Consider the following 23,883-nt stretch of genomic DNA (forward strand, 5'->3'; position numbering starts at 1 on the left):
CCCCTGCTTGTCTTTTTTTGCATTTTACTACAATTTTTCTGTTTTCAGAAACTTTTTATTTTTTGCCATTCAGATTTTAATTTGCTACAGTGTGGAGTTAAGTGGGTAAGTATAGTGTTCACTTTCTGTAAGGCGTTGTCTTACACTCAAAACAGTCTGAATTGTAAGGAAATGGGAACAGGAGTTGTAAACCACACTGCCCAACATGCAAACACTGCAAGAGGCATTGCTGTGAAAACGAGGCTTGGGACGCACGATTATCTACTTCCTGTATTCAGGACCCAAGGGACTTCACACACAGGGGTGTCTATAGCATGCCTGATCTAATTTTAGCGGCCATGATATCGGTTCTGCTGCATTGAATCACGTAAACTGTAAATTAAACCTCTGTAAACACATGTTTGAGAAGCTGGGCGGCGTTATACATTACTCGGTTTCCTAAAAAGCAATCAGGCATAGTGCGGACAGCCTGTGACATCCAGAGTAGGAAGCTCTGTGCTTGTGCATGGTGCAGGTAGGGGAGAGACTGTCAGAGAGTGTCATGCAGTGTGCTCACATAGTGCATGGAGTCTACTTCAATTACCTTTGCTTTTATTTGTATTTACCTTAATTGTGCACCTTTAACCCTTCACTAGCCAAAGGGGAAACCTTCATTAATTCAAACATACATATTAAGACAAATCCTTTTTTTTTTTACAATGTAAAATGTTAAAGGCTGTACACCATGCAAATACAATGACAGAGGGAACTTCTCTTTTGTTTATATTTGATTGGCCTGATGTACTTTACTTTTTGCTTTATGTAACTGTTCTTGTATACAAAATTGTAGCAGTTAAAGGGACACTATAGGCACCCAGACCACTTCATCTTATTGAAGTGGTCTGGCTGCAGTGTCCCAGCCCCCCTTAGTCCTGGAATGTTTTTTGAGAAACTGCAATGACTACCGTGCAGGACTAAGACTGCCTCTAGTGGCTGTCAATCAGGCACTTCCTGCTTGCTTGGGGACTTTTGGTTGACTAACTGACGCTGGACATCCAGACGCTCTGCACGAGGACATCCAGCATCCGTAAAATCCCCATAGGAAAACATTGCAGCAATGCTTTCCTATGGAAAGGGCCCAATACACTTACTGTGCATGCGTATTAGCATCCTTTCCCCCAGTTGGGTGACGTCGGTGGAGGCAGAGTACCGGCCCCATCGCCGAGGGACATCAGCACTGGAATCGGGTGAGTACAGTAAGGGTTTATTAACATGTACATTGCCGGGGGGAGGGGAGGCTACAGGGAAGTATAGTGCTAGGAATACAGATTTGTATTTCTAGCACTATAGTATCCCTAATCATAGGAGTAAAAGGTTCAATAGTGTTTATACAGTAAAATGATTCTGATTTTATTACCTATTTCTTCGTCTGCTGTGAAAATGATCATACTAGGGGTGATGTATTGGAACTGTAAATACATATAGTACATAGTTACTGTATTTGCATTGTAAATTCTTTAGGCCAGTGGCCCTGGCGAAGTCATATGTTAGGACGAAACCAAGAATGTACCACAGGATGTGTGTTCTGGTACAAAAGGATGACATTTAAATATACAACAATAATGTTTTCAATGGTGACATTGAAAATACGGTTTTGAGTATCCAAATCATAGAATCTTAGGCACAAAGTTGACTGTCTGATGTTTTTTTTACTAAGTGGTAAAATGCAATACATATTATTCATTCATTAAATCTTAATCATGTGCATTGAGGTCCAACTGACCAAAAGGTTGCTTTGGGGTTTATTCACTGAAATCAGAGTTACTATTACAATCATTTATATAGCGCCAAGATATTCCACAATGCTAAATTCTAGCAAAACATGACTGACATACTGGAACAGTAGGTGAAGAGGGCCCTGCCAAAACAAGCTTACAATCGAAAAGATTTGGGGATAAATCACATAGAAATTTTACATTGTAGAGTGTAGACAAATATAAGTGGAAAAACTCTCACAATTCAGATATTTTTTCACTTGTCAACTTTGACCTAAAATTTTTAATTTCCTGCATTTTCTGTGATGGTGCACAATAAATGACTCCTGTACAACACTTCGGCTTCTACGTGCTTTTCTGAGTGTTGTCACCACAGCAGGACCCTTTTTCTGGCAGTGTGTTGCCCTGTGCAATAATTTCATTTTCTCATTGTGGTCCTATATGACGCAAGAGGCACTGAGAAAAATATGCAGAGTTAGTGTTGTTTTCTTGTTGGAACAAGCTGTGATGACTCATTAGTACCCAATAAAATGTGTTGAATGATGCCACTACCAAAACTCCCAACATTTAAAATGGACAAAATGGGACTCTTTCATTTTAAGGTTGTGAGTATGGGTGTCGCACAGAGCAGTCCTGAGAAAATCTTGGCGGTATACTAATAATTTATACAACTAAAATGTCATTTAGAACAACAACAGTGTATCTTATTTACACAGACTGATTTCTAAACACATTTATTGTAGTTTAAAGACACATATTTGGAAGTATTATTGCCGTGAAGCTCTTTTACAATAACATGGAGCTCCTATAAAAGAGGAATGTTTGGATAGAAAGAGGGGATAGAGCAGGCTTCCCCAAATTCTGGCCCTCCAGATGTTGCTGAACTACAACTCCCATGATTCTCAGCCTATCTATTTTATTCATAGAATCATGGGAGTTGTAGTTCAGCAACATCTGGAGGGCTGGAGTTTGGGGAAGCCTGGGATAGAGGGATTTGAGCTCAAAATCTTGTCTGCTCCTCCTAGCTAAATAGGGACACGTGGGAGTGATGCACTTAAAGGACCACTATAGGCACCCAGACCACTTCAGCTTAATGAAGTGGTCTGGGTGCCAGGTCCAGCTAGGGTTAACCCATTTTTTTTTTTTATAAACATAGCAGTTTCAGAGAAACTGCCATGTTTATAAATGGGTTAAGCCTTCCCCCAAATCCTCTAGTGGCTGTCTCATTGACAGCCGCTAGAGGCGCTTGCGTGATTCTCACTGTGAAAATCACCGTGAGAGCACGCAAGCGTCCATAGGAAAGCATTAATAATGCTTTTCTATGAGACCGGCTGAATGCGCGCGCAGCTCTTGCCGCGCGTGCGCATTCAGCCAAATGGGAGGAGAGGAGGAAGATCGGAGGAGGAAGATCGGAGGAGGAGAGCTCCCCACCCGGCGCTGGAAAAAAAGTTTTAACCCCTTTCCTCTCCCCAGAGCCCGGCGGGTGGGGGCACCCTCAGGGTACTATAGTGCCAGGAAAACGAGTATGTTTTCCTGGCACTATAGTGGTCCTTTAAGCCAGTCAGCCACCTTTTTACAATGGTTACAATGTTGTACTTCTCACTAAAATTTTGCCCACTAACTGTACCACCTCACCAACATACTAACTGGAAAAAAAGCCTGACACTGTCTTAAAACGAGAGATGTCTTTAGTGCTTGCAGTAACGTAAAACATGGATATTACAAATAATAACAATGGTAACCGCATGGAGAGAGAACTTTCTACTCCACCCACTAAATAATTAAAGACCTTGCAAGTTTTCTTCTGGACTGTCACATATTATGCAATGTAATTAGATTACATGTCATTATTTACATTACATGCAGTATTGTAAATACAAGGATAACACCACCCAACCATAATATTTTAAAGCTTCTTTATACATTTCGAAACAAAACACTATCTTTATTAACTTTAAAGTTGTACATTTAGTTCCTGATTAACAACCATCAGCATCTAACAGATAAATGAAAAGGCAGGGAATTTATACAGATAGCATACACGAGGCAATTACTTATGCAGATAAATGTCTATACATTGTGGCATTCATAAGCTGGATAAAACAACAAAAAGAAACAAAAGTGTAACATACTAATACTTACGTGATTTAAAGGGACCTTAAAGGCACCAAAACAACTTTAACTTAATGAAGCAGTTTTGGAGTATAGGTTATGCCACTGCAGACTCACTGCTCACTTTAAGATCCATAATTGAGCCCAAGTCTATTAAAATGTATAGTGCAAATTCTGCATTCCTTTCTTTTTACTAATTATCAACCTCTGGTGTTCTGTCTTTGGAGTATTCTTAGTCATGTGATTCCCAGACAACCAAAAATAAAGAAATAGCTGGCCTTGATTATCTCTGATTGTACCATTAAATATAAAATATCTTACTCTGCATGTCCATAATTTATACTTTAACAGCCAAATGAAAAGTTATATCTGAGTACATATATTTTTATATAATTTCTACAACAAAAATAAAATGTAAACTAAATTGGTGGTCCTCTTGATTTGTTTTTTAAACTAACTGATTTTTATGTTATAATGGTTTTTTTTTTTTTTATGTTATCCACTCCATGTTGGTAGTTTAATGGGTATTTTTATTTCAATTTTACATTTGCAACCATAGCAACCAGTAATTTGGAAGCATCCAGTTGTCTAAAATATCTTTTTATTCTGAAACATTAAAGGGACATTTTAGGCACCACAACAACTTAATCAAAATTAAGTTGTCATGGTGCCAGGAGGTCCCTGGGTGCACTCTTACTCAAGGGGTTAACTGTTCTCGGTTCAATCCCATATTGTGCTGGAGGCTCGATCTGGGATTAAACCGTTCTTGAACTAACCATATTGAGCCTCCAGCGCTCAACTCTCCCCCAGACGGCATCCAGCTTCTGAAATTTCAGTTTTAAATTTCAGAGTGCTGCTGATTGGCTGAGAGTGGTTAGCTGATGCTCTCAGCCAATCAGTGACTCACCATTCACAAAACTGGCTTAGGAAAGATACATTTTATTTCTAAGCTAGTTTTATGAATTTGGAGTCACTGATTGGCAAGAGCATTGGCTGTCTGCTTTCAGACAATCTGCGGCAGCCCTGCCAAGCGACACTCCGCTGTTCCTGAAACTGAAATTTCAGAAGCTTTTGCCGTGGGGAGGGGTTGTTGAGATTGGCTCTGGAGGCTCATTTTGGGGGTTAGCACCATAACAACTTAATTTTGATGGTGTGTGTTTTGTAATCACTAAACAATAAATTGTGGTGAACTGAAAGCCAAATTGGCAACAATAGCCAATCTAGGTATCTTGTTTTCAGCCAAGCTATTTTTGACCATAATTTTTCAGATTTATAATGTTGTTGGAAAGTTCAGTTGCTGGAACTTAGAAAATGGGTTGTGTGTACTTTCCAAGGACACATAATCTGTGAATACAACCTTAACCTTGAGATTAATTTCACCTTGATGTCAATTCCTTTGCGATAAGGCCTGGGTAATGTCCTATAGCTGTGATGTTAAATCGTTTGGACTGTTTAACCCCTATCATTCACTGGAGAGATTACAGCTTCTTATAGAATAGCATGAAGTAAACCAACATAGACACTAATAGGTTAATTTGTCTCATGAGTCTGGCTAGTTCAGTAAGTGCTCGATAACAGGTACAGATAACAGGGTTTTCTAATCAGCATTGATAACTTGGGCTGATTGCAAAATAAGGCTGTAACTGCAGGGACTGAGTGCACTAATTAATGCCTCTTACTGTGATATTCCACATTGCGATAAGGAACAACCTTTACTGTGTATGTAAATACCAGACATTTTCATACGTTTAATAATACATCATCCTGTCTTATCCTGTTTTTGAATCTATTTTCTTCTGTATAAACTAACAAGACAGTAATGTTTCAGTGTAGTTGATAGTCACATACCACCCAGGTGTCCCAAATTAGGAGACATAAGAGCGACATTCTAAACACCATGACCACTACAGCTCAGTGTAGTGGTTATGGTGCTATGAATCAATGTGTGCCGATATCCATTTTCTTTGTCAAATCTTTCTTGAGGAGGTTTGACAAAAAAAAAAACTGATTTCCTATTGCATGTGGCTCTTTTATAATCAGCTATTTTTTTACCTCTGCCCCAGATGGCAAGTCGCCGCATTCTCAAAGCAGTGCTGGTGGATCTGAGCGGCACACTCCATGTTGACGATACACCTATACCTGGGGCTCAGGAAGCCCTGAAAAGGTAAGTTAGAAATCACCATTTTTAATTTACAAATCCTGTGATTAACAGAACCTTAAAGATACACTCCAAGCATCATAGGAAGTGCTAGAAAGTGGTCCCTGCAAACTATTCCTCTATCCAATTATGACCTTTACAGAAATAATTGTGTCCCGATTCTGCTGCCTAAATGTATTTAGAATGTGAGCGTGCGCTATCTGACTGTGTGATACACAAGTTGCACACAGTCATACGGATCACCCGACAGAACTGGAACAGCACAGGGTCTTTGCTTGCCCACAGCTTTCTTCCATTCCAGCTCAGAGTTAGTCCCTCATTTTTCAAGTCTATAGCTCAAGGCACAGGTCCTGCAAGTGAAGGATGACTTGCTTTGCAACCTTGGTTTTACAAACCACAGGCTTGAAGGCAGGCAGCCAATAACTCTTAGCTACTTCTAAGTTGGTGTTCACTTTCAAGTAGATACTATTCCTGTGCATAAAGGGGTCAAACATTAAACCCCAAGCTTTAATTAGAAGTGAAATGCAATGTGTTCTTACAATCTCAAAATAGTGGTTCTTCTGAAGACTTGTAAACATAGTCTTTAAGCTGTTAAGGACTATATTTTCCATCATAGCAGATATATTCCACAACACAACAAATGTGGAACTGATGGAAAGCCAAAGCTAAGCCATTACTGGTGTACTTTGTATTTCTACAAATAATCAGGTTTTAGGCAATAGAGATGATCATCTGGCCGAGTTTTTCCCATTTCATTCTCCAGATTGAGGAATGCTCCCGTTGTCATTCGCTTTGTGACCAACACAACCAAAGAATGCAAAAAAAGCCTCCTAAAGAGGCTGGTGGACCTTGGATTTGGAATTGGTGAGGATGAAATCTTTACATCACTGACAGCCGCGAAAAATCTGGTGGAACAGAAGAACGTCCGTCCAATGCTTTTAGTAGATGACAGTGCATTACAGGACTTTGAAGGTACGGGAATCTTAGTACTGGAGTGTATATTAAAAAAAAAAAAACTGCCTTTTCAAGTTAACATTCACACACATAACCTATTGCAGACCAATATTCTTTACACCAGCTTGCAATAAACCATAAAGACATTAGGATAGGTGGGTCCCTCATTGGAGAGCTGGCAATCTGGGTGGGAATGAGAGGGATACACGTAAATCTAGAAGGACAATGAAGTGTTATTTCGAAAATTTTTCAATAAATGTAAATCACGTTAGTTAATAGATGAATTGTTTCTCTTAAAAGAATGAATTTGAATTCTGGGGAGAATTGATCATCGGGAGTTCCATTAATAGAAGACACGCAATGTAAATGTTGGCTTCAATCTAAATACAACAGAGATTATTGGAGTAACAAGATGTTCATTGTGGACAAAGCACAAGTCATACATACATGTATGGTGGACTATCATGAAATAACACGTAGGACACATATGATTATTGGAAGGCTTTGACTTTAAGAATTATTCCTGTGCTTAAAATTCTATACTACTAGCCATGTCTTAAAAGTTACTCAAAACTGCAAACTTGGATGGTCCATGAATCACTCACCAGGAGTGAATTTCTACTTGCCAGAGTTAAATTTCCACGCACCAATGGCTCGTGAGTTCTGGTTATACGACAACATACAAAGTGACTTATATGGGCTGTCACGTAGCTTTAATTAAAAAAAGTCTTTACTGCACCTTGACTTTTGCACGACACCATAGAAAGTAGAAGTTCACTTTGGATTGTGCTGTGTTTTTTTTCTTGTTTCTTAGACATTTGTATTTTATTTTCCATAGTACACCTCATTGTCCTGGAACAGTCAGAGTATGTGTCAGGATCCAGCGGGTGGCTGCGAGGGGAGGCTGCAGTCCGCTCGCGGCACTCACCCTCCAGCCGTCCGCGGTCCCCTCCCTGGCGTGCGCTCGGCGGGCGGCATCCTCCCAGCCACGGATGCCGCCCGCGTCTTCCTCTACGTCCCCCAGCGGCAGCATGCATGACGCTGCATGCTGGGAGACCGCCCATTTTACCAACCGCCGGGGTCAGCCACCTGACCCGGCGTTAAAGGCACAGTGCCTCAATCACAGTGGGAGGTCTAGATATCTCCCATGTGTGATTGTTAATTCTGATTGGAAATTATCCAATTAAGAATTAACCTAATGATTTATATACTTACCTTTCCTGTTCCTCTCTGCCCTGTTGTGGTCTTTGCTTGCTAGTTCTGCTACTGAACTTGTGTTTCTGGTTACGTACTCTCTGGCTTGTGTATCCGACTTTGCGACTTTCTCCTACCCTTTGACATTGGCTTGTTTCTCATTATTCTGTCTTCTGGTACCCCTTACTCGGCTTGTCTCCTGACTATTCTTTGTGTGCTTAGCCCGGCCACTCTAAGGTCCGGTACTGCACCTTTTCTGTGTGTGTGTTAGCATGTTTGGTTCCCGGAATCGTGACAGTATGTCATTCAAATTAACTTAATGCTATGTTGCTGTAGGCCAATACATGCCGGTACATATATGGAAGGAAAGTTGAAAGCTTCGTTTGTATTGGTCACTGTGCTCTCATGAATGCAGGTGTGCATTAGGTACCACTAATAATTAACACCATTATTAATATATGATTGGCAGGGTAGGCTTTCTAGTGGTAGTGAAGATTGCTTACACTTAAAGCTTATCTGACAAGCAGAGGCCTTAACTGTGGATCTGTCCCTGTTACAATGACCCACCTTACTACAGGTAACCATCTGCGTCAAAAGGAAGACCGAGTAAATGGTGCAGCAAAAAGCACACATGGACAAAATGTAAAAGCCACAGAGATAAATAGTAGTAATTAATAAAAACAATAACAACTAACGCAACATGGTATTTTTTGTGAATATAAATTCACACTATAATCACTTGCTGCCATGTATTTCTTTGGCAGTTATGGAGTTAACGATTGCTTTTAAAATCTTTCTCTGGCTGGGATGGTGTTAATCGCCGCCTATTAGAATGGCAATTGCTGCCTATTAGGAGTTTCCTTGCAAGGAAGGTGTCACTGACTGCTGGATGGCTAATTCTGAAAGGAAAAGTGTGAATTGCTGCTGCATGTATCTTTTGGGCAGAGAAAGTGTTAATCATTGCTGCATGTATCTCTTTGGCAGGCCTAGTGTTAATCACTGCTCAATGGCTGAGAAGGAGTTAATTTCTACCCGTTTTGATGGAAAGACCCATGGGCATATTGTGTTCAGATTTCTATGTGCCAATCCTAGTGCAATGCTTTGTATCTCCGTTTAGGTATTTTAAATGGTCCAGGTTGTTGCACTAGCTTACTCTGCACACAGCTCCTTTGCACTGCCGGATGTTCAGTCTCTGATTATGGGTTGAATTCTAAGGATCAGAGATCTGGCTTTGCAAATTCCTCAGCAACTGCCTTTTTGTTTTGTTTTTTTGGTAAGAATCTACACTGCTCAAAAAATAAAGGGAACACAAAAATAACACATCCTAGATCTGAATGAATTAAATATTCTTCTGAAATACTTTGTTCTTTACATAGTTGAATGTGCGGACAACAAAATCGCACAAAAATGTAAAAATGGAAATCAAATTTCTCAACCCATGGAGGTCTGGATTTGGAGTCACACTCAAAATTAAAGTGGAAAAACACACTACAGGCTGATCCAACTTTGATGTAATGTCCTTAAAACAAGTCAAAATGAGGCTCAGTAGTGTTTGTGGCCTCCACGTGCCTGTATGACCTCCCTACAATGCCTGTGCATGCTCCTGATGAGGTGGCGGATGGTCTCCTGAGGGATCTCCTCCCAGACCTGGACTAAAGCATCTGCCAACACCTGGACAGTCTGTGGTGCAATGTGACATTGGTGGATGGAGCGAGACATGATGTGCTCAATTGGATTCAGGTCTGGGGAACAGGCGGGCCAGTCCATAGCAGCAATGCCTTCGTCTTGCAGGAACTGCTGACACACTCCAGCCACATGAGGTCTAGCATTTTCTTGCATTAGGAGGAACCCAGGGCCAACCGCACCAGCATATGGTCTCACAAGGGGTCTGAGGATCTCATCTCGATGCCTAATGGCTACCTCTGGCGAGCACATGGAGGGCTGTGCGGCCCCCCAAAGAAATGCCACCCCACACCATTACTGACCCACTGCCAAACCGGTCATGCTGGAGGATGTTGCAGGCAGCAGAACGTTCTCCACGGCGTCTCCAGACTCTGTCACGTCTGTCACATGTGCTCAGTGTGAACCTGCTTTCATCTGTGAAGAGCCCAGGGCGCCAGTGGCGAATTTGCCAATCTTGGTGTTCTCTGGCAAATGCCAAACGTCCTGCACGGTGTTGGGCTGCAAGCACAACCCCCATCTGTGGACGTCGGGCCCTCATACCACCCTCATGGAGTCTGTTTCTGACTGTTTGAGCAGACACATGCACATTTGTGGCCTGCTGGAGGTCATTTTGCAGGGCTCTGGTAGTGCTCCTCCTGTTCCTCCTTGCACAAAGGCGGAGGTAGCGGTCCTGCTGCTGGGTTGTTGCCATCCTACGACCTCCTCCACGTCTCCTGATCTACTGGCCTGTCTCCTGGTAGCGCCTCCATGCTCTGGGCACTACGCTGACAGACACGGCAAACCTTCTTGCCACAGCTCGCACTGATGTGCCATCCTGGATGAGCTGCACTACCTGAGCCACTTGTGTGGGTTGTAGACTCTGTCTCATGCTACCACTAGGGTGAAAGCACCGCCAGCATTCAAAAAGTTGCCAAAACATCAGCCAGGAAGCATAGGAACTGAGAAGTGGTCTGTGGTCACCACCTGCAGAACCACTCCTTTATCTTGCTAATTGCCTACAATTTCCACCTGTTGTCTATCCCATTTCCACAACAGCATGTGAAATTGATTGTCACTCAGTGTTGCTTCCTAAGTGGACAGTTTGATTTCACAGAAGTGTGATTGACTTGGAGTTACATTGTGTATTTTTTACATCTGAGATCAGTTCTCCTTTTTCCAAACCACCATTCCTTTTATTTCATGTTTTCTCTTTATTTTATTTTGTTATGACTGTAATATCTATTATTTGCCTTGCATTTTATTGTTTTATATAAGCAAATTACAGAATTATATTTTTATAACAAGGCAACAATCTAGAATAAACCTTGGTATCCCTAGAAAAATCTAAATTTTAATGTGAGGTTTCTAGGTTTTGAAAGGCATAAAGATGACTTCAGGGGTTTGTCACTTCCAATGAGTTGATAACCGACTTATAAAATATACCACAAAGTAGAGCTGAAAAAGAAAAATGTGCAGCGTCACTGATTTTTTTATTTTTTTTTCAACTTGATCTTTTCATCATACATACTTGCTTTCCACTCACAGCAATTCCCTGGTAGTGGCCTGCAGAGAAACTCAAATGATTGTCTTTTAGTAAGATACAGGAGTTTCTTTCTTAGTGTTATAAAATTCTAGGCAACCGTGATATGTGCTGTAATCATTCATTCATATTTATCCCAAACTATTCATCAGCGATGTTACATTATAGAAGCCATTTTTAATGCAGGCTCAGAGCCAAACAAGTCCTATTAATTGCTACTTTTTTTGCCTTTACGTTGCTGTACAAATGCAGGAGGATAGTTCCTATTAAAGAACATTACTACTATTTTCACATACAGCTTCAAATTAAAATAAAGATTTTTGCGTTGATGAGAATTTTCTCCCTGGGCTTTGAATTCAAGCATGACTAAATTATAGATTGAATGTACAATTCAATTATTTCCGAGTCTTTCCAGGATGACCTGTGTCCTCTCTGCTTGCAGGAATAGCCACACATAGTCCCAATGCGGTGGTGATAGGATTAGCTCCAGAACATTTCAACTACCAAACTATGAACAAGGCCTTCAGGTGAGTGCTGTCCTCATTCTTTTTCCCGATTTTTATATAATTGTCTGGTTACTTTTTAACACACGGATTAATTCAGTTGCTCCAGAGGGATTTGCAGAGCAATAAAATTCAATCCTGGCTGGAACCGATCAGGGGAGTTTAATGGAAAAACTCTCATCTTGACACACGGCTCCATATTTTGGTACTTCTAATAATGGAGAACAAAAGTCGAGTAAATGGACATATAGAAATAGAATTAAATAAAAGCGTTTCCAACACTGTAATACATTTAATTCCAATATAGATTTGTAGCCAGTCTTAACAGTTGGTCACTTATAGGTAATTTAATAGTAATAGCGCTGTGTCAAGGTCTCTGCCTACAAGGACTCCGTCTCGGTCACATTCTATATACAACTAACAGTGCTGACAAATAGGATCTAAACAAAGCATTCTACGCAACAACAGAAAATAGAATCTAAACATAACATAACATTATTTCTCCTTTCTGTCATTCGGTTAATTGGACAGTTAGAGAAATTCAACTGCCACCTATCTCAGACAAACCATGTGTATCCCAGCACTAAGCTGAGATTAGGTTTAAAGTCAAGCTGTGCGTGACTGGCAGAGGCTACCCCTTATGGCACAAGTTAAAGCAATAGTGATATTAAAATGATGGGTTAACACACAGAGTTTTATCTTGTTAGTATTGTGTGAATCTGTACATTACTCATAACAAGGCACAAAATATCGATTTCTGACAAGTGAAAACATAGCCCTGGGAAATACTTATTCACCCCTGGTGATTGGGCCATGAACCCTCCAGACTTGCAGTGGCCTGTCTAAAGCATAGGACGTGACTTTTTGAGAATAATCAGGGGGAACACCCATAGAGGGTTATCTCATTAGCATACCTTAAAGGACCACTATAGGCACCCAGACCACTTCAGCTTAATAAAGTGGTCTGGGTGCCTGGTCCATCTAGGATTAACCCTTTTTTTTTTTTTTTTTAATAAACATAGCAGTTTCAGAGAAACTGCTATGTTTATACTGAGGGTTAATCCAGCCTCTAGTGGCTGTCTCATTGACAGCCGCTAGAGGCGCTTGCATGCTTCTCACTGTGAAAATCACAGTGAGAAGACGCCAGCGTCCATAGGAAAGCATTGATAATGCTTTCCTATGAGACCTGCTGAATGTGCATGCGCATTCAGCCGATGACGTCGCGAGGAAGAAGGAGAGGAGGAGGAAAGCTCCCCGCCCGGCGCTGGAGAAAGGTAAGTGTTTAACCCCTTCCTCTCTCCAGAGCCCGGCGGGAGGGAGACCCTGAGAGTGGGGGTACCCTCAGGGCACTATAGTGCCAGGAAAACGAGTGTTTTCCTGGCACTATAGTGGTCCTTTAAATTTAAACCGTGCTGATAGTATAACTAGAGGGTACACCCAAATAGCGTTCCCTTATTAGCATAGCTTATACGCAGGGGGAAAAATCTCAAGCCATACACCACTAGGCACACCTGAAAAGTATTTGTTTTTAAATCTTTTTTGAGTAGTGTTTTTCACAAAGGATTGACTGTGCAGTGGTCAGCTTGATATCCTGAAAATTTTTAAACAACTTCACAACATCAAGTGCCACTCATTAAAACAATTGCTATCAGATCCAGTTTGCTTCACTGTGTGTTTACTCTTACTAGTTTGTGGTTAGACCCCTAATTAATTAATGACTCGTTGTCACACATCAGGGGAAGAGTAACTGCGAATTCAGCACTGCCTATTCCGCCCTGGGGAGAGTCACATTTAGCACCTCACATTTGGTGGTGTTCAGTCTAAGATTAGAAAGGATGCCATATTCTTTCAATTCTTTCATTAAGCACAGGAGAGATGTTCTCGGGATTATAATAAAAATAGCATGTTGTCCTCGTATGCAGCAACTTGGTGTTCCGCCTCACCCTGTCTGACAGCTATGATATTAGCATTTCATCTCTCTAAGGTTAGGGCAAAATGGGTGAGAGCAGGTATCTCTGCCTAGTCCCATTACGTATTTGCAATTCCTTTGTTAATGCTCCATTTCGCTTGACCTGAGCTTTTGGGCAGCTATATAGCGACGTGATCCATCCCAGTACCTTATCCCCCAAACCCATCTTTCGTAGTGTGGCATTCATTAATGTCCAGTCCACACAGTCAAAGTCTTTTTCAGTACCATTCGATAGTAGTATTAGATTATATTTCCAAACCAGATGCTGGATTGCATGGAGTCTAAGGGTATTATCTCTTGCCTCTCGGCCCGTAATAAATACGGATTGATCGGGGTGAACTAGGAATTGTAGCAAAGTTTACATTTTAGTTGCCAGAACTTTAGAGAACAATTTAATGTCAACATTAAGGAGTGAAATTGGCGATAACTCGTGCACACTTCCAGGTCCTTGCCTGCCTTGGGAAAGCAGACGGGGCCTCAGGATGGAACCTCCTTCCCTCTGCCAGTGAGTTAAATACCTTCGTAAGTATCAGTAGAAGTACTGAGCTAAAGTTTTTATAGTAAACCAGGAAGAATCTGTCCAGACCCAGGGCCCAGTCTGTTTTGGTTATTTTCACTGCTGCCTTTATCTCGTCCTCTGTAATAGGTGAGTTAAATGCTTCTACTGTCTCATCCAATATGGATTTGTATACAAACTTCAGATATTTGGTCGATTCGCTGGGGGCGGTAATCTGATAGCAACTATGTCTAGCTTTTGGGTATATTGTATGGGGCAAAGTATAATGTCCGGAATTCCCTAGTGATGTCCTCAGGAAATGGAGCCTTCCGCTCACCAGCTTAATACTATGCACTTGTTGGCGTTAATATAAAGCAATCCTGTGAGTGCCCTAGTACTCTGTGGTGTCTGTATATGAAGTCACTATAAGCAATCAGCAATCCCTTAATATACTGCCTCTACTTGGGAGTGCTTATGACAAGATTCTAATTCCGAAATGCGGTCAGTGAGCGGGATACCTGTTTTAGTGCATCTTTCTTTTTGTGCTTATCGAATCAGGTGTCCCCTGAGAATGTTCTCGTGAGCCTCCCATATTATCAAATATGACATCTTCCAAAGCAACAGATGCTAAGTGTAGTTTACAGGCTTGAAAGGTTACACAACATTGCTAGCCTGCAGGGTCCATATCATACTCACTCGTTGATGGGTACTGAGCAAGTGGATATTTTGAGCTGTTCTGATAGTATAATTATGGGTACACCCACAGAGGTTTCCCTTATTTGCATAGTGCGAGGCTTACTCGGGTGCAATAAACCGGTATGAAAGTGGAAAAGTTTTAATAGAGTGTACAGGATTCCTGATAGCTCATGTCAACGTGACTCCTCGCAGGAAATATCATCCCCAATTTTATCTAATCTTTCAACCGGTCTTATCTTATCAATGTATCTGCAGCTGATAAAAAAATGCTTTTCTAAATATCTTAACATCTCGTTCTTTCTATTACATTGCCTTTCCCTTTCTTTCCGTGAGACCTGGTTTGTCCAGGTCAATGGTTTCCCTGTCATTTCCCCTAGGGTGATAAACTGTAGGCTTTCTTCTGTAATTGACCTCTATCTATAATGATATGTATAAAGATATATATCGATTTATATTCTATGTATGTATTTATCTCGTCAGCTGTGTTTATGATTCCTACAAGAAACCTGCCTGCAGGTTAAGACCTGACTAGATAATGATTGTCAGCTGGTCCTGGAGAGAGGCATTACTTTGTCTTTGTGTTAATTGAGATATATGGTTTATAGTTTTAACCTGTAGTGACAGCATACAATATATACAGGAATCACTTTACTTCCCCATGATGATTTTGGCCAAGTTCAAAATTTCTGTTGCTTTTTTCCCCTGGAAGATTAGATAATCTAGAATTAACACTATAAAGGTGAGCAAGGTTCTCTTCTCAAAATAAATATTTAAAGAAACTCCTATGGGGTAAGGAACACAAACATGTATTCCTTACCCTATAGTGTTAAAACCACCATCGAGCCCCCCTGGCTCCCTCTTGCCTCCCTAAACATAGTAAAATCTTACTTGTATTCAAGTCTGGAGCTGCTGGCTCTGCCTCTGACCTACCTCTGACCTCTGACATCATCAGAATTGGTGGTGTAAGCCAATCACGATGCTTCACCGTAGGATTGGCTGAGACTGTCAAGGAGGCAGATAAGGGTCAGAACCAGCATCTCCTCATAGAGATGAATTGAATCAATGCATCTCTATAAGGAAAGTTCAGTGTGTGCATGCAGAGGGTGGAGACACTGAATGTTGTGATGCACACTAGGCAGGACTGCCCCAGGAAAAAAACATCTAAGAGCCATCTGAGGAGTGGCCAGTGAAGTTATCACTAGGCTGTAATGTAAACACTGCATTTTCTCTGAAAAGACAGTGTTTACAGCAAAAAGCCTGAAGGGAATAATTCTCCTCCCCAGAACAAATACAATAAGCTGAAGTTGCTCTGGTGACTATAGTGTCCCTTTAAGTTGCAGTTGTAGCTAGCAGATGGTACAGAATGCAAAGCTTTAAAGTTTATTCCACTGCTAGGTAGTGCAAATTAAATGCCACTTGTTTTGGGTTTTTTTGGGGCACATAGATGGGCTTTATACTTTCAAAGAAGAACCTTTTTTCCTTTTGGAATGATGGGTGTAGCACCGAGCATACCAACAAATAAATGGTGCAGATCCACAGTGTGTTTGTGTATTTGTAGTGAACTACCGTTTCCACAATGCAACAGGGATTCAATTATATATCCTGGGGTTTAGGTATAGACGATCACTGTCATGGTAGTAAGAATATGTAATTATTTTTTAAAAGGGCTGCAACATGCCCTGATTTTTGTCAGTTTTTACAGAAAACTTGCAGATAGTACCCAAAGACCCATTGTACTATAACTATAAGTGTTATCTATTTTGTATACATGTGAGTAAAGAATTTGTTTTAAAAGAGAAGTAAGAGATGACAGACATAACAAGAAGAACATTTATACAATTAAATTGACATCAGCAGTAATTAAAAAATGATTTTTAATTGCTGCTAATGTCAATCATATTATTATTTTATTCTACTTTCTGATATTAGCACATGTATATGTGGAATGTCAGTGTTTCATGTAGCAACACTACCAGGCTTATTCACTTGAGTGAGAATTGTCAGGAATGTAAATGGAATTTCAAATTTTAGGTCAAAATATCAGACGGCGAAAAATACTGCAAGTCAACTACGCTTCCAGTACAGCTACTCTAGCCTCGAATTTGAAATTCAACTTTGTAAATCTTGACAATTCTCACTTTGGTGGATAACCATGCAAATTTATTCTAAAGAAATCTCTTCCTAAATACTGAAAATACATTATATTTACCTGCATATCGTAAACTGACCTTGAAGCACACAACAACTGAGCATATCATTTAAATAGTCTCCGTCACCTCAAACATACCTTTCTCCTATTGTTTCCTCTTCTCTTCCTATTTCAGAATCTGTTCTTATTTTCTTCATTCTTCTTTAAAACAAAGTAGGGACTATGTTTGTTTATTTATTTTTTTACTTCTCTTGACAACAAGTGGAGTTTAAGGCAAGCTCTACTTTTTTTGCCAAGATAACGTTTCCCACAATGCTCGCCTGTCCATTATGTCCTCCTCCGTTGCTTTACGAGACCGTATACTACTGGCGATCCTGCCACATACTATAATAATAGAACATTCCATCACTGCCAGCAATTAGAAGATCGTGGGGCTGTAAAAAAAGATCTGGCTCGGAAAAGTTTGCAGAGATGATGGTGAATTGGAAGCTCATTCATAATGATCGGGGAAAGTTAAGAGATAAAGAATTGGGTGGGGGAGGATGCATTAAAAAAAAATAAAAAAAAATTAGCTGTGACAGAGCCACTTTAATGTATACATTTGCTGAAGTTAATTCTCCTTAAAATATATTTCCTTTCACTCCTAAAGGGACAATCTAAGAACCAAAACCACTACATCTTAATGTAGTGGTTATGGCGATTAGACCTTGTCTCCGCACTCTGACAAATGTATGCATTGACATTTGTCAGAAATGACAGTGTTTCATCATTTAATCAGTCAGCCAATAGAGGAGCTTCCCTGTGAAAGTCTTAGTGTTTGCTGTCCTACTTCTTTGTGAGAAGCATTGGATTCAGTGACATTGGATGAGAAGCAGCTGCAGCTCCGTTTGGGATGACACTGGATAAAAGGGGATTTATCTTTCATTTTTCCGTCAACAGGAGGCATACTAATATTAACAAGCAAGAATACTACAGTATTAAAAATATATGTATTTATAGCATAGGGGTTCCTTTAAATATAAAAACAACGCTTACAGTAAATATAGAGTTCACAATGACAGAAAACCCAACTACCCAGATAGGGGATTAAAAACTAACCTGGAATAACGTTAGACAGTAAATGAAAATTTCCATTATTAGAATGTATCCCTCTTTAGAAGAAATATCCCAAACTGAATGTTCCATTATGTATCACGTGTTGAGAACCTACAGTGCTAGCATTAATTCAATAGCAAATTGTGCAGCTATCATCAGACACACAGTTATTGCATTCCTTGACAGTACATTTATCTCTAAAGAGAGAAAGTGATTTATTATTCATTTGAGATAACATTGCAGTGTGTTTATACCGACGTTTTCCCCTTTTTGAGGGACTGTCCCTCTTTTTATCTTTTTATGCATGTTACCATCCACAGTGGATCATCATTGGTAGTTGCAGTTGGTTAGTAAGAAGTATTGAATGTACAGAATACTGAATGCAGTCTTATGATGTAAGCTGTGAGCGGTACAATGTTCTGTCCATATCACACAGGCTGTACCCATTATCTGGCCCAGTCCTATCCGTGTATTAAGCTATTTTTTAGAGACATACACACATTGTCTTTAATGGCTTTGTGTGTTGTTTGCTTTCCATGCTGCCAAACATAATTGTTAATATCAGAGATTTAAGGGACACTATAGTCACCAGGACAACTACAGCTTCTTGTATTTGTTCTGGTGAGTGTATTCATTACCTTCAGGTTTTTTTTTGCAGTAAACACCTGTCTTTTCAGAGAAAATGTAGTGTTCACATTACATCCTAGTGTTACCTTCACTCCTCAGATGGCTGCTAGAGGTGCTTCCTGGGGCAGTGCTGCACCTTGTACAGCACTGACATTCAGTTTCTCCACTCTCTGCATGTGAACACTTACCTTTTTTCATAAAGCTGCATTGATTCAATACATCTCTATGAGGAGATGCTGATTGGCCAGGGCTGTGTTTGACTTGTACTGGCTCTGCCCCTGATCTGCCTCCTTGACAGTCTCAGCCAATCCAGTGCAACAGCAGACTGGAACAAAGGTAAGATTTTTACCATATTTAGGTGGGGGCGGGGGTGCTAGATGGTTGTTTTAACCCTATAGGGTCAGGGATACATGCTTGTGTTCCTGGCCCTGTAGTATCCCTTTAAGTTGTCAATAAAACATTAAAATTCAAGGAAATTGCAAACTTAAACTGCACAGGTAGGGAGTGGGTGGCTTCCCTTTACTGGCGATATTGCTTATGGCAGCATAAATGACATCATCCTACAGATGATAGATACCGTATTTAATAAAATACTAGTTCCCCCACAGTCACCTTGTCCTAAGAACAAACCTACTAAACCCCATTTTCCTCTCACTAGTCCAGGAGTAGGCACCCTTTGACTCTCCCCCGATGCTTTGTCATTATTATGGCTGTACGAGCATTATGGGAGGTGTAGTCAACAACATCTGGAGTGCCGGAGTTGCTTAATCCTGTACTAGCCCATATTCTGAGCTTCGTACACAAGCACTTCCTCTTTCTCAGACGCAACCACCTTTTTACACTTCCTTTTCCTGAAGCCTCGATTTCCCTCTCACCCTTTATATTTCATCTTCTATGCCCCTTCTATGTCACACCAGCATCTGCTGACCCTCTCAGTTCTCAGGGACAACTGTCTAATTTTATCCTCTCTCCTCCTTACCCTCTCTACCTCCAGTTCAAACCTCTCCTTCACCACGTCACCCTGTCCCTCACACACATCCACCTTCTCAATCTCAGCCAACTCTTACTGACCGGCAGCCTATTCACCCTTTCTCTTGACTTAACACACAAAAACACACACACACACACGTCGCCCTCTTAGCCCACAGTAAACACATTTTAAAGTCATCAACGAGCGTCATGTCTAACAAAACGTCTCTCTAGAACTTCACGTCTAAAAGAAGTGGCATATATTTCGACACAGTGCTATATATACATTTCTACTCATGGTGTGACCTGTAAGATGCTGTGACTAGTGACACTGTTAATGAGGTCATAGGTGATGTTACCAATTATGTAAACTGTGACATAATCTGTGATATCACAAATATTAATTTTCGATTCTAGTTTACCTGGTTAGTAGCATGATGTAATGGATGATGTCATAGGCATTATCACTGGTGACATAATTGATGTCATCAATATAAAACTGCAGGAGGGGGGGGCGGAGCTAGCAGCCATACCGAGCGGACGCACATGTCTCGAGCTCCGAGAGATACTCACAAACTGGGCATAAAAACAGAAGAAAAAGCAATTTTCACGACTAACTGGGCAGCTGCCTGCTCTAGGATAGGCATGGGGCGGCGAAACAAAAAATCGAGACCAGACAGACCTCCATCTACCGCGGACATCGGAGAACTCCTGCGGAGGCCTCAAAACCGCCAAAGGCCCGATATGGCGCCGCAGCGGGAAGGCCTATACCACTCATTCAGTGAGGCCACAGAGTCAGAGGAGGACGACTACGATACCGGGGCAGTGAGCGGACCGACTAACCCGCCCGAAAAATCTAGCATTACTGAGGAAAAGCTCAAGGACATGCTGGGTGAACTACGCCGCAATATAGCGGCCGACATAGGCGTGTTCCGTGACGAGATCAGCGGAGTGGTAGCCCGCCTGCAAAACGCGGAGCTTAATACCGCCGCACAGGAATCCCGACTGAACTCAATGGAGCAACAAATTTCTGCCCTACAACAGACACAAAGGCAGCAACAAGACAATATGGCGGCGCTAGAAGACAGGAGGCGCTGGAAGAACCTTAAAATCCGAGGCCTACCTGAAGCGGTGGAGACCGCGGAACTGCCGCATTTATTTCGCAGTTTGCTCACCACACTCTTTACGGCCAAGCAGGCCAAAGGAATGCCACTGGACAGTTGCTTCCGCATCTCCAGACCGCAAACTGGGGCACCAGAAAAAGGAAATGATGTAATTATCAGATTTCAACAAGGCCGAGATCGCCAGACCTTCATGGCGGCCGTGCGCTTTGAGGGCCACTCACTGACCTTCTACCCGGATCTGTCTAAGGCCACCATGGACTGGAGACGGTCTTTGCGGCCTCTGACCACAGAGCTCTTGGCACATAATATACCTTACCGCTGGGGCGCACCCAAAGCCCTGATTATCCCCAGAGACACTGGTCATCTGAAACTACGTGACGCTTCTGAAATACCTGACATCCTGCAGCAGCTCGCATGGGGACGGCAGACACCAGGCCCAGCAGAACCTAACAAGCCGACGACAACTACAACCTGGAACCCTGCCACAGCGCGACCCTTTGTACCAGCGGCCCAGAGGGGAGAAAAAGCATCGGCATCGGTGCCATGAACTCTTTGTCACTAACAACGTTTAAGTCTACGTTATTGGACCCTGTTCTCAAGCCTTTATAAGTAACGTTGTACTTGTGTTTTTTTCTTTTTCTTTTTCTTTGAGTTTAGAATGTTGCCCACTACTTTAGACATGTGTGCTTATCCTCTCCATTGATTTATGTGCAAAATGCACAATTTTCACTCCCCCCTCAATCCCCTTTATATTCTTTAGAGAAATTAGTCATTATAACTGACCCAGGTGTCAAGTGAAAGGGGACTCTAGCCTCTCCAACACGCTCCTAGCTCCACCTAGCGACCAGAGAGGCAACTGTTACACCCTGACCCATAGGTGCTGAGAGCACACTCACCCTTGCATCACTTCAGCAAGTGCTGCATGTTAGACATCCAACTGTTCCCATCATGTAATTGTAACCTCAACAATCTATTATATAGGCAATAATTGTAACCCCTGCATACGTTTAAAAAAAAAAAAAAAAATGTGTGACCACGCTAGCCACTGTCATACTAATTTTATATGTTGATGTATGTTGATATACGCTGTTGTGGCGTTTGTGAGAACCGTGTACCCACCCGCACAACAAAAATAAAGAATTTAAAAAAAAAAACAAAAACTGCAGGAGAATTATTAACCAAACCCGATAACTATCGACTATTTTTTGTAAATAGTTTTTTCTTTCTTCAAATTTTGGCTGGATTTAATGCCAGACGTTGTCAGCTCAAAGTAAAACTGCTGATAAATGTCCATCAGAAGCACATTTATCTGCATTTTTACTGACTACACACCAGCCTGCTGGTCAGTGACGCGGAATTGCCTCTAGTGGATGGCAATGTAACAGCCACAGGAGGTGGATTTAATGCTACAATGTAAACATTGCAGTTTTTTATAAAACTTCGATGTTTGACGTTGCAGGGTTAAAACTAAGGGACCACTGCACATTGAGATGAAGTGACTTGAGTGAATTTAGTGGTCCTTTAAAACTTTACTTATCAGATAACCACATACTGAACAATGAACTCATCTGATATTTGTAGAGACTTTACCTGGAAGATCACCACATCCTGTAGATTTACCATAGAACTCGGCATCTCTCGTTTGGCCTAATGTTAAACTCGGGAGCTGTCTACAGACTTAACATTAAATTTAAAACTAAATAGGATCCCAAGAGCCCAGAGACACCAGCAAGTTAAACTAAAGTATTTCCACATGTGATGAGTAAATCAATATCAATTAGGGATTAATTTACGGAATTATCATGATCATAATTATCATCCCACCCCTAGGTGTTTCCACTAGATCAAAAACTCTCAATTGCTGAAAAAATCTCCCCACATTGTAAATAAACTTGGCATAGATAATCCCCAATCTTTATTTATCACGCCTTTCACAAGTTAACCTATAACCTATAGGAGTCTATGGAAAGACCAGTTTTGTTTTTGTTTTTTCTTTTAAAGTTGAATTTTAATTAATTCTTGCTGATCATGACCTCTGTATCTGACCCCTGCCCTTTCTCACAAGCAGAACCAGTTTGTGCCCTCACTGTGTGCAATGCCAGTTTAGTTTTATATTTGCTAAGAGTGATAATTGTATCGTAGGTGTAATAAGTGACAGCTAACACTGTGGGAACACTAAATACAGAAGGTTTTATGGCACGGGCAGGGGCGCAATTCTTGGTATGGAGCAATTGCAGAACTGGTGCGCAGCAGAGACAGGACGTGTTTCTTTTTTAGTGCTGGTTTATAGTAAACGCAGGTGTCTTTATTGCTGTCAGAGATTACACAAAGAAACCTGCTGGAGAGTAAACTCTTTCAAGCTTTGGTTTTTATTGTATCAAATTCTGAGTAGACAGGAAATTGGGAGCAGCGAACCAGAGGGCTCGGCCTCATGAAAATGTATATTTATAGACCAGCACAGCAGAACAGGGTTAGAAACGTGGACATAGAGCATAATATTGCTTTCAGTAGAATATCCTAATGTGCACTTTAATAAAAATACACACAGATTGGAGCTGAGACAGACGGCCTGCTCTTTCATATTTACAGGCTAGTGCAAGGCTGCCTAACATCTACACCCCACTGTACATTAAAGGGAATCTCCGGACCCTTAAAGCACTTTAGCTTGCTGAAAAGTGTGTCCTCTTTCTTTTTTTCTTTTTTATGTTTTACAAAAACTGCAGATTTTTATAGAAATTGATACTTTGAAAAATTATATGTACAGTAGATGTGGGGTTTCAGCTTATTTCTAAATAAATGTAAAACATAGTCATAGCGACAATGAACACACACACACATGATATTGGAGATATAGTGTTTTAACGGTGCCCCCCCCCCCCCA

General features: G+C 41.1%; 1 protein-coding gene across 1 annotated transcript in view; it reads left to right on the top strand.

The window, feature by feature from the left end:
- Positions 1 to 409: 409 nt before the first annotated feature.
- Positions 410 to 23,883, top strand: part of HDHD2 (haloacid dehalogenase like hydrolase domain containing 2) — a 34,584-nt gene continuing 11,110 nt past the window's right edge. Inside the window, exons 1-4 of the mRNA XM_063453871.1 lie at positions 410 to 514; positions 5,930 to 6,030; positions 6,788 to 6,996; positions 11,817 to 11,901. Of these exons, the coding sequence (XP_063309941.1) occupies positions 506 to 514; positions 5,930 to 6,030; positions 6,788 to 6,996; positions 11,817 to 11,901 (404 nt within the window). The 5' untranslated portion in view covers positions 410 to 505. The remainder of the gene's footprint in view (positions 515 to 5,929; positions 6,031 to 6,787; positions 6,997 to 11,816; positions 11,902 to 23,883) is intronic.

Source organism: Pelobates fuscus, chromosome 5 (genome assembly GCF_036172605.1).
Source record: "Pelobates fuscus isolate aPelFus1 chromosome 5, aPelFus1.pri, whole genome shotgun sequence".
In the NCBI taxonomy this organism is placed as follows: Eukaryota; Metazoa; Chordata; class Amphibia; order Anura; family Pelobatidae; genus Pelobates; species Pelobates fuscus.